The sequence below is a fragment of the Leopardus geoffroyi genome, chromosome A2 (genome assembly GCF_018350155.1).
Source record: "Leopardus geoffroyi isolate Oge1 chromosome A2, O.geoffroyi_Oge1_pat1.0, whole genome shotgun sequence".
Lineage (NCBI taxonomy): Eukaryota > Metazoa > Chordata > Mammalia > Carnivora > Felidae > Leopardus > Leopardus geoffroyi.
The window spans coordinates 52,765,863-52,782,817 of record NC_059331.1 but is presented as its reverse complement, the minus strand read 5'-3'; the positions used below and the strand labels follow the sequence as shown (position 1 = coordinate 52,782,817).

General features: G+C 39.4%; 1 protein-coding gene across 3 annotated transcripts in view; it reads right to left on the bottom strand.

Moving 5' to 3' along the window:
* ATG7 (autophagy related 7) overlaps positions 1-16,955 on the bottom strand; it is a 247,225-nt gene that overhangs the window by 196,552 nt on the left and 33,718 nt on the right. For all 3 annotated transcript variants that reach the window (XM_045493810.1, XM_045493811.1, XM_045493813.1), the window contains exons 8-11: positions 8,251-8,339; positions 6,513-6,634; positions 2,661-2,751; positions 1,809-1,953 (exon numbers count right to left, since the gene is read on the bottom strand). In XM_045493810.1, the coding sequence (XP_045349766.1) occupies positions 1,809-1,953; positions 2,661-2,751; positions 6,513-6,634; positions 8,251-8,339 (447 nt within the window). The remainder of the gene's footprint in view (positions 1-1,808; positions 1,954-2,660; positions 2,752-6,512; positions 6,635-8,250; positions 8,340-16,955) is intronic.

Below are 16,955 nucleotides of genomic sequence, written 5' to 3'. Positions count from 1 at the left end.
GAGAAGGTAAACTGATCTAATTTTTCTGGAAAGCAATTTGGCAATATGTGTCTAGAATCTTTCAAATGTTCATATCTTTCAACCTACTTGTAGCAATATATCCTAAGAAAATACTTACAGCAATCTATCCTAGGAAGTAATCTGAAATATGAACAAAAATGCTCTACAACATAATTTATAGTTGTAAAATATTGGAAACATATTAATGCCTACCATTAGGGGAGTGTCTCAGTACATTATATTTATCATAGAAGAAGGCATATTCTAGTCATTAAAAATGCTTTATAAGCATCATTTCTAATGACATGAGAAAGTGTTTACAAGGGTAACAGATAAATTAGCAAGGAGCATTATTATAAATCATATAAAAATTTTAAATATGTATTTAACAAACATTGAAAGGAAATAAGTGAAAAAGTGGTAGGAAAATGGGTATCTTCTTTTCCTGCTTTGTAACTTTTATACTTTACAAATTTTCTATAGTGGGTCTCTACTGACTTTATCATTTTTAAAAATATTAAGAAAACCTAAGCACCTAATTATGGAAGCCAGAAAAAGAATAATAAAATAAATTCCACAAAGAGAGGAAGATATTAATGAAGATAAAAATAGATGTTAATGAATCTGAAAGCAATACAAAACGAAAACAAAAACTATAGAACTAAAAAATAAATCAAGGACTTAGCCCTCCAAAAAGACTGATACAGTAGACAAGGCTCTCTGGCAAGTCTGAATAAGAGAAAAAAAGAAAAAACATACACATGCAACATTAGGAATGAGGAAAGATTTTTAAAAAGATAAAGAGAGTTTTAAAAGATGCTAAGAGAATACCATATGTATTTTGTGTCAATTAATTGTAAAATCACATGAATAGAATAAAATTCACAAAGGAAACAAAATTAAAGACTCCCCCTCACTAGTAAAAGAAAAGCAAATTAAAAAGCCATATATGTTTCTAAAAGTACAGGCTCGTAAAATGTTTTGGGAAGGTGATTTAGTTTGAAAAAAACCCATATATACGTATTGTATATAGTATATATATATAGTATATATAGTATATAATATATATATATATATATTATAGCATATATATAGTATATATTGTGTATAGTATATATATATATATGTATGTATGTATATGTGTATATACTATACATATATATACACAGTATACACACATATACATATAGCATACACACAATACATCCTCTCTAACATAATAATTCTACTTATAGGGATTTCTGCCTAAACAAATAATCCCATAGATATGTAAAGATCTAAAAATGTTCATTTCAACAGTATCTCAAAAAAATATGCTGAAATCGAAATAAAGTGAGGGCAGAGTCATACAACAAAATACTACATATACCAAATATAGAACATACAGAGACCACAATTATTTTTCTATTGAGTTAAGAATAAAAACCTGTTACAGACAGTATGCTATGATCCAATTTTTGCAAATATAAATGACAGCAAAGGTGACAAATGTCCCTCTCTTTATTTGCAAGTGCCTATGAAAACGTCAGGGAAGGACATACTGTGTACTAATCTAGGAAGTCTGCTGAATTCTGGGAAGTGGGACGAGAGGAGGGTGGAGAAAGACCTTCTGTTTCTACTTTGTGATAAAAGTATGAATTCCTCTTATAATTAAAAAGATAACTGACAAAAGAAAAAAGAAAGGGAAGAAGGAAGGATGGGAGGGAAAGAGGAGTAGGTAACTCTGGGAGGAGGAAAGCAATCTGGTATATTAAGATAAGAGGAGAAGCCACAGCTTCAGAGGTACCATTTGGCTCCCACAAACTTACCATCAGCGTCCTAGCGACATTACAACCCAAGGTGCCAGCTCCAAGCAGCAGACACTTGACAGACACAACCTTGTCTAAGTCCAGAGTAGGGACCAATCTCCAACACATCAATTTGAGATTTAAATCCACTGATGACTCAGCTAACCTAGAAAACGACAGAATTATTTATCCATTCAGTCACTCATTTATGCCCCAATCTTGTCTTAAAAAGATAGAAAGCATCTGAATAAGAAAATGAGGACCAAATCCTAACTAAGCAAAATGAGATCACAGGGAAAATAAGATGAAGCTTGAGGGCAACAGCGAGGAGAAACAGCACAGCACGTGTGCCGAGTGGATCTCCGTAACTGCTACCGACAGGCCACAAATCTGATACCGAGTCCCTAGCAGCCAAAGTGAAAATGGAAGCATGACCACTTAGAGGAGTCACTGGCCCCTCAAAAAAGGGTGCACTTTTATCCCTTAAACACAACACTGATTTCTATGAAATATTTCTTATAACGTCCTTCAATGTAGGCTAATAGGATGAAATTAAAAGGCCATGAATAAGGACTACAAGGTAGCAGGTATCTGTAACTAACTAGGTTTGAGAGACTCAGATCAAAGCAAGAACAAAATTTATAATGTCTAGAAGACCAGATGAACTGTGTGCCCTTCAGGACCTCCATCAGGTGGTTAATTCTCACAACCACACTTAAATCAAGTCAGGCAGCAAAGAGTGGAGTAACACTCATTGTCAATGTGAATGGTACCCCCTGCACTGATGTGAGCAACGTGGTTGGCCTGACAGAACCTGCTGTGTGTCCTCATTACCAATGGTCCCCTTGGGAGAAAACAACTTCCAAAATATACCTTTTAGGGTCCATACATTCACTGAGGTTCACCATCCTCGGTCCCATGCCGCCTTTCTGGTTTTTTTCCCATCCGACTGCTTTGGGACAATCTTAAGGCAAATAAAATAGTACGTTTAATGAAGGAGGGACGAATAAAAACATGTAAGTCAAGTGGCAAGATGGCGCACACATTAAGAAGCTTTCAGTTCACTTCTTTCTCAAAGCGGCTCAGGGACCTGAATTTGCATGTACTTGAAGCAGTTGCTCAACACCTTCCTCCACTACCAGGACCCTCGCTGAGAGATCACCAGGGTTTTCCTGCAGAGGGGCTTCTGAAATAGCCCTGGACTCTGGCCTGAGCTGCCTCAACTTCTGCAGTTCCTGGGAGCTGCTCGAAAAAAGACAACCCAACTTGGGATAGGTATAACCCGGTGCAAGGCTCTCTTATCCACGGAAGACCAGCCAGCATGACTGCAGCACACTTTCTGCTGAGCTTCCCATCAGGATTTGAACCTCTACGTTCAGTGCATCCTTTCCGTTCCTCATCCTTACCACAGCACTCTGCTCCGCCTCTCAACCCTGTCTCCGCGCACCTATCCTGTCCCTTTGTTAAGCTGCCCTCTCCTTTAAGCTCATCCTTATCTAGTCAGTCTTTCCCCTTCCCTGACTTCTCTCTTCTCTACCAACTTCTTTTAATCTCTGCAGTCGGTGCCTCTGAATTTCCAATCCCAGTTCCTGAAGTGTGCTACAGGCAATGCTGTGTAGCAGCATTGGAGGATAAGGATCCTGTGGCTGCTCTATTCTATTATTACAAAATCCTCTTATAAGTCTCACTTTCTTACCTTTATGGTAACCTGACTTCCTTGCTGGGAATCTGCCAATGGGGGGACCATTCACTCTATTACCCTCTTCACATCTTAGGACCTCTGTTACTCTCCCTTTCTCACCAAGTACCTGAGATTCACAAGAAAGCCTCTACTCTGTAACAGGGAATTCACTCAGTCACAATCTACCCTGCCAGCGTCCCCTCCAGTATCTGCCTTAAGTAACAGTCTTTGAAGGAACAGAAACTCCTGGACTTAAAGATGTACAGGACTACTGGGAAGAAGTCTATGTTTCTAATTTGTATTCTGGTGTTCCTTGGCCATTCTCCTACTTTTAGATGGCTGTCAACACTTCTATTTTCCTTTCCTTGGGAACTTTTCCACGTTTGACCTTAGTTTTTAAAAATAGTATTGCTCAATATAATTATGGGACCTAGAAGGTGTAGATTTCCTTGACACAATCTTTCCTTTCTGCGATAGGATGACCAAGGGAAAACCTTGGGGCCAACTATCCTCAAAAGCTACTTGGGCCCCAGTATGGCTGGACATATCATTCACAGTGAGGAGCCAGAGAACAAATGTCCCTTCCCATTATAACTCAGGCACTCTGATGCACGCATGTGTGTGTTTTTTTAATATAATAAAAAATTAGAACTGATGTAATAGATTTGAGTTCTTAAAAAAGGTTAAGAGTTCAAAATTCTTTTTTCTGGGGAAGGAGTTCAGACATGCTACTAATTCATATTTTGTCTGCTTTTCTCACTAGTCTTACATTTAATTTCAAAAAAAAAAAAAATGCATCCCTAACATATAGCCAAAAACTTGAAAAGAACTTCAAACCACACAGTCTAGTTCTGCAATTAATAACCCTGGCCTAAGCTTTCTCCTGTTACAGATAAGAAGTCATGGTACAAATAAAATCTCATTTCAAGTGAAAACATCTCTGTTCTCAAAATGTTACAGCCATTTCTAAGAAAATTAGACATACCTTAAGCTTATTAATAATGAAAAAAATATACTTGATCTATCCTATCTGCCTCTATATAAATCAAATCCATAAGACATGCCCCAAATTAATAGAAAAATGTTTTTTTTTTTTTAGGGGAAAATTAGGTCTTGTTTTCTCACAGGTGAACAATCAGGAGGAGAACATGAAGGACGTGAAATGAAGGATCTCCCACTCTCTGCAGAGTCTGCTGCCTCCTTCTGCCGGCTACCAGAATAATTTTTCTATCAGCAGTGGACAGTGGGCTTGGCTGTACCACGAGGAGCCAAAGATGACAGAGGATATTTAAAACCATACTTCTCATACCAGTGCCATTGCAACTATAGGATGTCTTAGAAACAGCATAAACTACTACTATATCAATACCTTCAGTTCACGTTATGCTATAGAATAACTCTTTACAAAGTTTTATTTAAGGTTTTATTTGTAGCTAAGAGGGCTAATATTAATTTACATGAAAAAAGAAAGAAAACTTGCCTTTCCTAAATTACATAATCTGCACTCAATATCAAGCATAAAAAAAATGTAGCAAAGGCATTACTGGATGACAAAAAACATCTTTTTCAAAAGGAAATGTGCAATGTTTCTGGAGTTTGCCAGCTTCACCACGTATCAGCAAGATAATTGGGAATGGGGAGGAAGAATCATCCAATGACTTTATCATAAAAATAGAAACAAAAGTACCTCCTCTGTAGGGTGGCTGGCAAAATTGAGTGAGTTAGTATGGAAGGCATCTAGTGGCCTGTGGGGCATAGACCAGACACATATTACTTGTTAGTTAACTCACCCATGCCCCTAGAACTATCTACAAATTGCAGTTTAATAACAAAGGTATGGCACCTAAGTTAAGAGTCCCTGGAAGCTATTTTAGAATGTGCCAGAAGAGGGTGCTAAATCAAATGCAACCATCTAAAGACAGCAGGGAAGCAGTGAATTTCTTAGGGCTCTGAACTTACAACTTACAGCCTTCTCCTCTGCTTGACCAAGCCGAGTCCACCCTCAATCTTTCCGAGAAATCTATTTAAGACACTTATCAGTGCTGCGGCAAAGACTCACCGATAAAATGCTGTCAGAGTCAATCCTAAAGCCTTCTGACTTCTGCACTCCAGAAATGACATCTCAGAAGAGATGTTACCACTGCCCTCCCTGACACACACACTCATTAAGCACATGACCCCAGACTATAAAGAAAGCAATGTGTCTTGAACAACGCAGATGTGGTGAAAAGCAGATTAAACAACATATGTAAAGGTACCCTGGAAAGCATGAAAGTTATAGAAATCTGAGGGATCGTTTTGGAGAGTGCTGGGATTGGCGTAAGATAAGAAATTAACATAAATTAGCATTTATTAAATACCTACGCCAGACATTGCATATCTTTTACACAGGACCCAGATTTGCTGTAGGGTATATTCCATGAGGTGGGTATTATCATCTTTATTTTACTCGAAGTTGAGTATGTATTCTATCTTTGTGACATGTATATAAACACATGCGTACAACACACACACACACACACACACACACACACACACACACACACATCTATAAAATACCTGTGAGCCCAAGTTTCCTAACTTATGATATCTACCACACAGGATCTTACAAAGAATATTAAACACGGAAGGAGAAATGGCACTTTTGCTAACTGGTTTACTATGTGGAGAATAGGATCACACATAACTTTATGTAACAAATAAATCTGTAAGTAACATTCTTCCTCTAAGAAAGGTCAGGAATAAAGATTTTATATGAAACAAAAACTAGGAAGGGAGAAAAAAAAAAATCATCAAGTCTGAAAAAAAAAAAAAAAAAAAAAAGGCCTGGAGGAAATTTCCTGAGGACAATCTTTGCCTTTGTTGCTTTCTGAATAGCAGAGCAGTGCCCTCTGTTCAAGAGAGGTGTTCCCATGGGCAAAGAGGTAAGAGCTGTACTTTTCTCTACCTTCTGCTGCCATTGTGAAGGGATGAAAGGAAAGTTAAACTTGCTGAGGTTTCTGATAAATGATAATTATATGCATTCTCAACGACCGGCAAATTACCTGGGCTAAATGCCATTTCTGGAAGCTTCACTTCGAAGACGATGCTGTGGGCGATGTCTCTCACCCCCTGCATGGTGCGGTCTCGGAAGCAGAGGACTTCAACAGACTGGAAACTGCTACTCCTGATGTCAGGTGCCAGGTTTTAATTAATTCATTTTTTTTTTTTAAGGAAGGAAAAGAAAGAGCTCTCATAAGAGCTTCAGCAAAACCAGTTGGAGTATTCAAAGCATTGTAATTATGCCTCCCTGACACCCCTGGGGCATGGTTTTAACCTCTGAGAGATTTTGAATGCATACACATATGCTCTCCTTTGTCCAAATGTTTAGAGGCTGAGCAGTGAGTTGGCTGTGATTGCTTTCTAAGTGAATTTTATATAACAATCATGTTGCAAATAAATAATTCTAACAAATGAATCATTAATGCAGGGGAAAAGAGATTGCAAGATGTTAAAAAGAACCTCTAAGACATACATGGTTTCTTCTGGGCCTCCCTCTCACTCCCTGAACTCATATTCTGTGAAACAGCACCTCAGTCAGTACTAGTTAGGAGGCCTGTGTGTACTCTACAGACTCACCACCTGGATAAGCAAGTGTAACCATTCTCCCTCTGGGGAAAATCTCTAATTTAGCTATCTTCATTTGTTTTAAGCACTTTTATGTAAGTAAAACAGATACAAAGACAAGTACACAAATCTTAAATATAAAGGAGCTCATCTCATGCCTTCTCCCAGTCACTGCCCACCCCCCTTCAAGAGTAACTACTACTCTACTGTCCACGTCCATTCCTGGGTTTTGTCTGGTCTCATCTTTACCTAGAAGGAATCACAGAGTACGTATTCTCCTAGGTCCAGCCTGTTTTACTCAACATTAGGTCATCCGTGTTGATACGTGTTATCAGTATTTCACTCAGATTCACTGCAACATCACATTCCATCACAATGAATACACCACAATTTCTTATCCATTTCATTGTTGAAGGACATCCGGGTTATTTCCGGTGTTTGATTGTTAAGAATACTGCCACTATAAAAATTCTTGCACATGTGTTTGCTTGTATCTATCTGAGTACACATTTCTGTGCATTATGTACCTGAGAAAGAAATCACTGAGCCACAGATAGTTTTAACTTTGGGGGATGCTGCCAGTTTCCTAGCAGTGTTTGAGGGCTCCAACTGATTCACATCTTTGACAACACTTGGTATTGTCATCTTTTTTAAGTCATTTGGTAGGTATGTAGTAGTATCTCAGCATGGTACCTCATTATCTCTAATACTGAGTAGTATCTCATTATATTTTATGTCCACTGAACAATGATGTTGAGCATCTTTTCAAATGTATACTGACCTCTTAGATACCCTGTTTTCATTATTTTAGGGCTAGGAGAAAAGGAAGATGGTAACAGTAGGAAAATCCGATCTGAGGGTGACCCAGACAGGTGGAGGGAGGGGCTGGAGAATTTGGGGACTGGGACCTCTGGATGATTGCCCCTACTCTGAAATATCTTCACTGCAGTATGGTCAGAATCTGCAGCTCCATAACACACCTACTTAGGGGTTCATCATTGATGGAAATTGGATCATGACTGACTTAGGATTTATTATCTGGTTTCCATGCCAGAAATGAAAACATGCATTTGGGGGAAAAAAGAGACAGATATAGGCAGACACAATGTCCAAAATAGGTAGACTGAGACACACAGACAGACACAGACAGAGACACAGACACACACATGTAAATACCATCGGTGGGCTGCTAGGACCAAAAGATTCCTCAAAGGCCATCCAGGGTGCTGGGCTAAGTTACAGGGATCATAGACACCAATCGTTATCTGTGAACAGAAAAGACTTTGTGAGTGAGTCAAGCATTGTGTGAGTTTCACAGTACAGACACTGCTAATACTTCCTCTTGCCTTTATAGGCTGTTCTGCAAAAGCACTAAGAATTAGACACTTGATGAAGGGCTAGAGGGAAGAGAAGAAAGCAAAAGGATCTCACAACAGACCCCAGAACTTCTGGATGGAGGGGCTATAAAATTCTTCTCTGCACCACCCCAATGCCTTGCAGTAGGCCTGGCAGAGTAGGAACTAGGTACATGTAGAAAGAAGAAAGATTGCATGGGAAAACAGGGGGTGAGAAGACAGTCAACTGTCAAGGCTCACATAGAGACCATCCTCTAATAAAAAGATAAAAATCTGTGAAGATTACTAATGTTTATGTACTGAGAAAATAAAAGAAGGGCCACTGCCATTATAAGTCTACAGTCAGATGCTCTTGATACTGCTAACATATATTTCTTTCTACTCCTTCCCCCTCCAACTCCCTCAACCCTGACTTCTGTCTGGAAAACTCTATTCAACTTCAAATACCATTTCTTCAGTGAAGACTCCCTTTAGTGGGAACAGTCACTCTGTCCGTTGTGCTTCCATAGCAATTTGTACATTACACATACCATTTTTCATTTTCTCTTCTTCCTTTCAAAAGACAATGAGCATGCAGCACCCAGATCTTAATTTCTAAATACCATCCTCCAATAAAAGGAATCAGGGCTCCTTGAATGCATGGCTAATTCTAGGGCTGGAACAGGGAAAACACAGAGACTGTAGCATCTTGTATACCAGAGAGTAAGGAAGGGGGTGCAGGTGGCATAGTCAGCTAAGTGTCTGACTCTTGAGCTTGACTCATGAGATCAGGTCATGATCTCACAGTTTGTGAGTTCAAGCCCCACATTGGGCTCTGTGCTGATAGCATAGAACCTGCTTGGGATTCTGCCTCTCCCTTTCTCTCCCCCTCCCCAGCTTGTGTGCGTGCATGCAGTCTCTCTCTCAAAATAAATAAACTAAAAAAAAAAAAAAGTAAGGAAGTGCTCAACAAACAAAAGCATGGGGGCACATCAAGGGGACACAAGAACCAAGAGAAACAGCATTCAATGGCCAAGGCTGGAATAACGTGGTATTGGGTTATAATGCAAAGTATTATATAACGTGGTATTGGGCAACAAAATAAATAACGTGGTATTGGGTTATAATGCAAAGTATTAAATAAATACCTAGGAGTCCACACTGATACAAATAAATGATAGGATAAACAAATATATGAAGGTGAAGAGACAAGTCTTCCTTACAGAAGATTTCCAAACAATATATACAGATACTGCCTCCTCCAGAAGTAGAGCTTAATCGTTCTCCTCCTTGACAGTGGGCCAGACTTAGTGACCCACTTCCAAAGAAAAAAACAGTAACCACACAATGGAGAAACCTGGCAAAGACTACCTTAACCAAGTGGTCAAGTTTAACATCATCAGGGATGCCATGTGAGTAGCAGGTACCCCTGATATGATGTGATGACCAGGGTATTTCACCTTAGTGGCACTCTTTCTCAAAACCCGTAACCCTAATCATACAAAAACATCAGACAAACCAAAATTAAGGGGCATTCTATCAAAATAACTGTCCAATACTCTTTGAAACTGTCAAGGTGATCAAAAACAAGGAAACCCTGAGAAACTGCTACAGACCAGAAGAGACAAAAGAGCCATGACAACAAAATGCAATGTGGTCTCCTGGAATGGCTCCTGAAACAGAAGGAAGATGTGAGAAAAACGGGTAAAAGCTGAATAACGTCTAGAGTTTAGGTAATAGTAACCTACTAATGCCAGTTTCTCAGTTTTGACAAAGGTACCATGCTGATGTATGGTGGTAACATTACAGAAAACTGAAGCTGGGAGAGGGTATATGGGAACCCTCCCTCTACTGTACTTTCAAATTTTTATAAATCTAAAGTTACTCCAAAATGAAAAGTGTATCTAAAAAAAAGAAGCAGCGAGCATCTAGAGAGCAGGGAGTATCTTTTTCATCTCCCCATGATCAGTTCATATATACACAGCAGATACTTAGTGAATGCATGCTGAATGATGAAAAGATGGATGGATGGATGGATGGATGGAGGGAGGGAGGGAAGGAAAAGGGTGAGTCAGGAAGGGAAGAAAGATAGCTGGGAGAGAACCATAAATCAACCCACAGGTTTCCTTTATGGGTGTATTTTTGGGTTAAATAAAAACACGGCAGAATTTTGGTTATTCTAGATCCAGTTAGTTTTATAAGAATGGGATCAGTCCAAACAATTCCATTTATTTACTGAAATGCTTAATATGTTAAACACAAAGCAGAATCTTAACCCATATTCAGAGAAAGGAAAGAAAGGAAACAAAAGATAGGAAGGAAGGAAGGAAGGAAGGCCTCTAAGATCACCATCCAGAGAAAACCAACATTAACACCTTGGTGTGTAACCTCCCATAACTTTATCTTTGAATAATATATTTTATTAGTATAACTTTTGTACAATTATTTTAGTATATAATTTTTATTGCTAAAGAAAAATTATATCATGCTATACATACTGTTTTATATTTCTTATTCTATTGTGAATTCTCTTCTCTGCCAATAAATATCAGTCTACAATCACTGTCAATAGTGGCTGAAGAGCATTTCATTGTTTTGGTGTACAGTAACTTTTTTCTATTTCCTATTGAAGGACAATTAATTAGCCTTCATCTGTGCTCAGTAAAAATATCTGAAAATGAATTTTACTATTGTCTTATCAGACAATTATTGTATTATTTGAAGGATATTCTGTTTTTGCTACCCTCCCTGTATGAAATGTTCTTACTCCTAACACTAAACATTTTTGCCTAGATCCATTTCATGTCTTTAACGCACACAGACAGATTCATATTTAATTCAATGCAGATTCAAATGTATGACCATCATTTCAGGAAATACAGAATATCTTTATTTGAGATTTCCTTTTCCACAGGAGATGAAACATCAGCATCCAGGAAGCTTTTACAAATAGAGTTTGCAGAGACTATTCTGAGTACTGTCCCCTACTACATGAGTGGCCTAGGGCAAATGAGTCAAATTCTTCAGGCCTCAGCTTTTAAAATCTGAATCAAAGCATGCACCTATTTCACGGAGAGGTAGTGAGGATTAGAGTGTGATACTGACATGAAACCCCCACCCGTGTAGTGCTGCTAATATTATTATCAGTGCCTTCAAATCCCCAGTCATGAGCCTCGCCTGAGTAATTCTGATGCAGTTGGACCTGTCCACAGACTTACTCTGCAAACCATTACAGAAGGTGGTCTTGTAGACAAAAGAAAAAAAGCCTGGGGGGCCATTTTTCATTACTTGAAAAGTCTGGATTGGCTCTATGTCTTTCCATTCTCTGTAAAATGTGGTCCATGCACCAGCAGAGCATCACCTGGGAATCTGTCAGAATTGCAGAATCTCAGGGGTGCCTGGGTGACTCAGTCAGTTAAGCGTCCAACTTTGGCTCAGGTCATGATCTCACAGTTCATGAGTTCAAGCCAAGTGTCGGACTCCATGCTGACAGCTCAGAGCCTGGAGCCTACTTCAGATTCTGCGTCTTCCCCTCTCTCTGCCCCTTCCCTGCTCACACTCTGTTTCTTTCTCTCTCTCAAAAATAAATAAACATTTTTTAAAAATGCAGAATCTCAGACTCCCTGTCTCCAGCCTTGTTGGATCGGAATCTGCATTTTAACAAGGACCCAGGTGATCTGCAGTGAGTAGGGAGCACTACTCTGCCCCTCAACCCTCTCCAGCCTTGGTCTTCACATGTGAATGTGCAGGAGAATCACTTGGGAAGCTTTCAAAATTCCTGTTGCCTGGGTCCCATCTCCAGAAGTTCTCATTCATTGGTCTGGCACGTGGCTTGAGCATTAGTTGTTTTATTTAAAAGCTCCCCAGGTGATTCTAAAGTACAGCCAAGTTACAAAGACCTCTTGAGAGTCTGTAGCGATTTCTCAAAGTACGGTCCACCACACACACACTCCCTCGGTACCATTACCCATGTGCTTTGTGACTTCCTCTGGTGATTCTTGTGTGCACCATCATTTTGGCACTAGCCACCTCAGGTCTAGGATTGCTTAAAATGGAGTTCATTGCATCCTATATTTTTCCCACGGTAGTTGTGATTATTTGTTAAACCAGGGTATTTTCTTGATTCGAAGGCACCACAGATTATAAAATCCACTCTCAAACTGTACAGAAAAGGAAATGTCACGACATCAAAGATACAAAACAACTGCAAGAAATTCCTGACTTTAGAAAAATTAAAATGTGAAGAAGAAAGTATTTTAGAATGGAGGTCATACAGGATGCATTTCCCATCTGTTTCTCTTGCTGGCCTCTAAGCTCTGTGAGTGTTGGAGCAAGGTCGTCTATCATATGCATCTTTCCATCCCTGGTGCCTGGCATGGTACCGGCTAGTCAGCAAACTGTGCCGAACATATGACAGAACCAGCCAGTTTCTCCATGCCCCGCTATATGGAAAGCTCCGTCTCCCATGCCCCATCTTCAGGCAGGGATCCTGGGGGGCAGCTGGAGGGAGGTGATGGCTGAAGCTCACATCGAGGACCATGGTGCAGCATCTCAGCTGGCTCCTTTTCCTCCCCTGTCCTTTCTCAACAGCACAGGTTCTCCCTCCAGTGACATTTTGACCCTGGGATTCTCCTGGGTAAGAATGTGACAGTTTAATCTCACAGGGTTTGCTCTGAGAAGCGAGAGAACTCGAAGAATGATGTTTCCCCACCCAGGGCTCCCTATGAACAAAGAAGCTGTCCGCCTTGAATTCTTCTGGTCCCGTTTGCCACCACCACCACCTGGGACACTTTTGTTGCCTGCTGTCAATCATGACAGAAGGCATCTGCTGGACAAACTACATTTATTGATCATCGCTTCAACTTCAAATTTTTAAAAATTCATCAAAGACATGTACAACTCTATTATCCAGCAAGAAAAGGGGGAGAGGGGAGACACCTGCATTCTACTTCTGTGACATTTCAAGCAGCTTAGAAGAAAATGACCTGATGTGGTGAAAAAAGCTGATGTGGAGGTCAGCAGGCATGCGTCCTAATTCTACAGCTACCTGATTTTCAGCCTTGGGGTGTGAGCAGGCAGGCATACAAGTAGACCTTGGAGAAGTGCTTTCCTCACCTATAAAATGGAGATGTTGTATCATTTCATCTCAAAGGATTCCTTCTAGCTTCAGAATTACAGAACTTTAAAGAACATTAACGAGAAAAAAATCCTACATAGGTTATAAGACAATATAAATTTCTTAGGTTCAATCTTACTGGGTGTCTAAAGGCTACTTAAGTTTTATTTGGGAAGAATCCAGATAGTATCAATTCAGAGAATACTTTTTGTATAGAGATTCTTGAGTTTCAAACTTTCAAATGTGACTCAATAAACCTGGACTCTTATCCAATGTCCTGAGTCACCTACTCTCATATGACCTCTCTATGCCAGGTTTCTCATCTTTGGAGAACTCTGTCTGGACACAGACACTGGAAACAAGGCAAGCACTTAATGATGTGAACTATAACAGCAATGTAAATAAACTCTATTGTAGTAACTTCACTAACCTCTCTGTTCAGTTCAATCTTACTGTTACATAGTTCTCTACCTTCAGTCTCAAGGTTCTCTTTTCCTAACCCGCAGAGAAAACAAGGGGATAAATTCCAGTTTATCAAATATTTTCTACATTTAGGTGTTACCATCTATAAATGCAGAGTTGGAAGTAAGTGAATTTATTTATTTATTTTGAGGGAGAGAGAGAGAGTGTATGTGTGTGAGCAGGGGAGGGGCAGAGAGAGAGAGGGAGAGAGAGAATCCCAAGCAGCCTCCACACTCAGCGGAGAGCCCGATGCGGGGCTCAACTTCATGACCGTGAGATCACAAATGCAGGATCATGACCTGAGCCTATATCAAGAGTTGGACGTTTAACTGACTGAGCCACCTGGATGCCTCAGAACTAAGTGAATTTAAATTATAGAAGTTAGACTATCATTTTAGATACTACAGGTGGGTGCCTAATTTCAAAGAATGAGCATATTTCTGACACTAAATACAAAGGCCATGAGGTAGGAAGGCAATAAGAAAAAAAAAAAAAAAATATTTTTCTGAGTAGGAAAAAACAGGAATAAGTTTCTTAGAGCAACCTGACCTAAGAGGAACTACAGGGCTGGAATGAACTGCTAAAGAGAAATCTATCACCCATAAAGGGAGGTCAGACGTGGAGATGTTTCAGAGTAACTCTCTTACCCACGTGAGGCATGCATGAGTACAAAACGCAAGCATCCAGACAGGAAAATGACGGAACACATTTGACATGAGGCTGAACGTCATTTAGTATTTCTTTGATGATTCAAAAGTGATTTCAAAATCTTTAAGTGCTTTCAGAACCAAATCAGGTACCTCAATCATTGTAGGAATTATTAGTCAGCACAATGCTAGGTAGGCCAGCTAAACTGTTTGGGTAAATAGATTTTTTTTGTTTGGTGGTAGCAGCAGTAGGAAATAACCATGGGATAGGAGTTCTGCGTTCTCCAATTGGCTTTGCCACAAAGTCATTCTGTGAAGCTAGGCAAATCACTTCCTTTTATCACACAAATCAGTAGAAAAAAACAAAATGTAATTGGAAAAAAAAAAAAATTTGTTTATAAGGCTGACGAAATAAATGCTCCTTTCTACTTGGCTGAGAGCACACAATTCACTGAAGTGGTTCAGTCATGTTCTGGCTATGGTCCACCCAGCTATTTGCTGAAAAAATTCAATGTGAGAAAGAAAAGAGGGTGAAATTGTCAACTTGAGTACCCTGGGCTAGAGAAATTTCCACACTGATCCCATGAAACACACTTCTCTGACAAATGGACATCTATTACTCAAACACTTGATGTAACAGGAAATGCGCAAAGGTGATTACATGTTTTAAAAGTATAGGACAAAAATTCAAGTATCTAATGCACAGCGATGTCACAGACAGCTGCCAAGATGTGGAGTTTGCTAAGTGAAGAAATAGCCCCGCTAATAGCACACCAATTGCTGCTCCTTGGCCATCGCTCTTGTCCAAAGATTTTTAAAACCCTAGAATTAAAGGCTAATGTTGTTAAAATTACAAAATGTATCCCAAACATCCAATCTTCAACGACTACTCTGAAGAAAGCAGAAGACCCAAGCAAGCTTTCCTAAAAGACTGGCAACAGAACAGTGATATGGGCTATTTTTGATGGAATCACAAGCAGTGGCTTGAAAGACAACTAATTGTTGGTGATGCAGCGTCACTGTGACCAGTGTGGAATAACATTTCGCTGAGGGAAATAAGAACTTAAACAAGGCCAGTCTTTAACCGATGCAGATGTGTAAAATGTGTAACATCCCAATGCTGGTAAAAGGTGCATGGCTGGCAGGAGGGCAAACTGCACAGTGTGTGAGTCCCAGTTATAATAAGCAATGGTGAGCCAGAGCTGGCTGGAACAGAAAGGGGAGAGCCAGCTGTTACCAACTCTCCCCATCTCTGCGCTCTGGGACCTCACACTGGTAGCCTGATGCTGGCCACAGCGGGAGTACTGGAACCCCAGGAAGAAGCAAACGCTACACAGTCAGGGTTTGGCCTACCTGAGAGCTAGCTGTCAAACACTTAGCAGGACACTACCGATCGGACACCTTCAAGTATCCAAACTCTTTAACCCAGTCATTCTGTATCTAGAAACTCTTCCTTCCCAAGAAATAATTCAAGGTAAGTGGGGGGATGGCAGGAATTTGATGCACAAGGAGACTCCTAATAAGGAAGACGTATGAGAAAACTATAAGTCAAAAATGTCATGTTATCTATCTATCAGAAAGGATGTTGATACAGACTGCGACAGTATTATGCTAAAATCTACAATAAAAGAGAATATAGTATAATCTTAGTCTTTGAAAAACAGGAAAAGATTAGTAGGAGATATACAAAATGCTTACTTAAGAAACAAAAACTTAAAATAATAGTTGAATGGCTTTGTGAGAATTTAAAAGCAGAAAGATGCAGCTGGAAATGAAAATAATGAATGGAACCATACTTAGTGTAGATCATTTATCTGACAGTATTCTCAAACTTGGCACACAACATTGTCCAAACTACAGTGATGACCCATTTTGGAGTCCACATCACTTAGTGGATCACAACTGGTATTTTTCAAAAAGACAGAAAAGAAGAGGATAGAAAATAGAGTGCAAAGCACTGAAGAAAGTATTATTTTGTGAAGGAAAATGCTAATGTAAATGGGGAAAAAATGTACTTAAAGAAAGTATCTTAAGTTCAGGCTAAGGAATAATAAGGACATCAGTTAGAGGTCTCTCTTTTCTCAACTCAGATATGTCTACATGGCTAGTGAAATTATCCTACTTGATTTCACGACTTCATAAAATTCATTAATTTTTTATTTTTAATTTACAATCTCTTATATGGCTGAGATAGCTTACTACATACCTCATTACTTCTAAAAGACACTCACAGTAATTTTTGATTCATTCAGAAGAATTTTTATTGAGGACCTAAGATAAGTGCTAGACACTATGGAGATGCAGATACATAAGACACAGTCC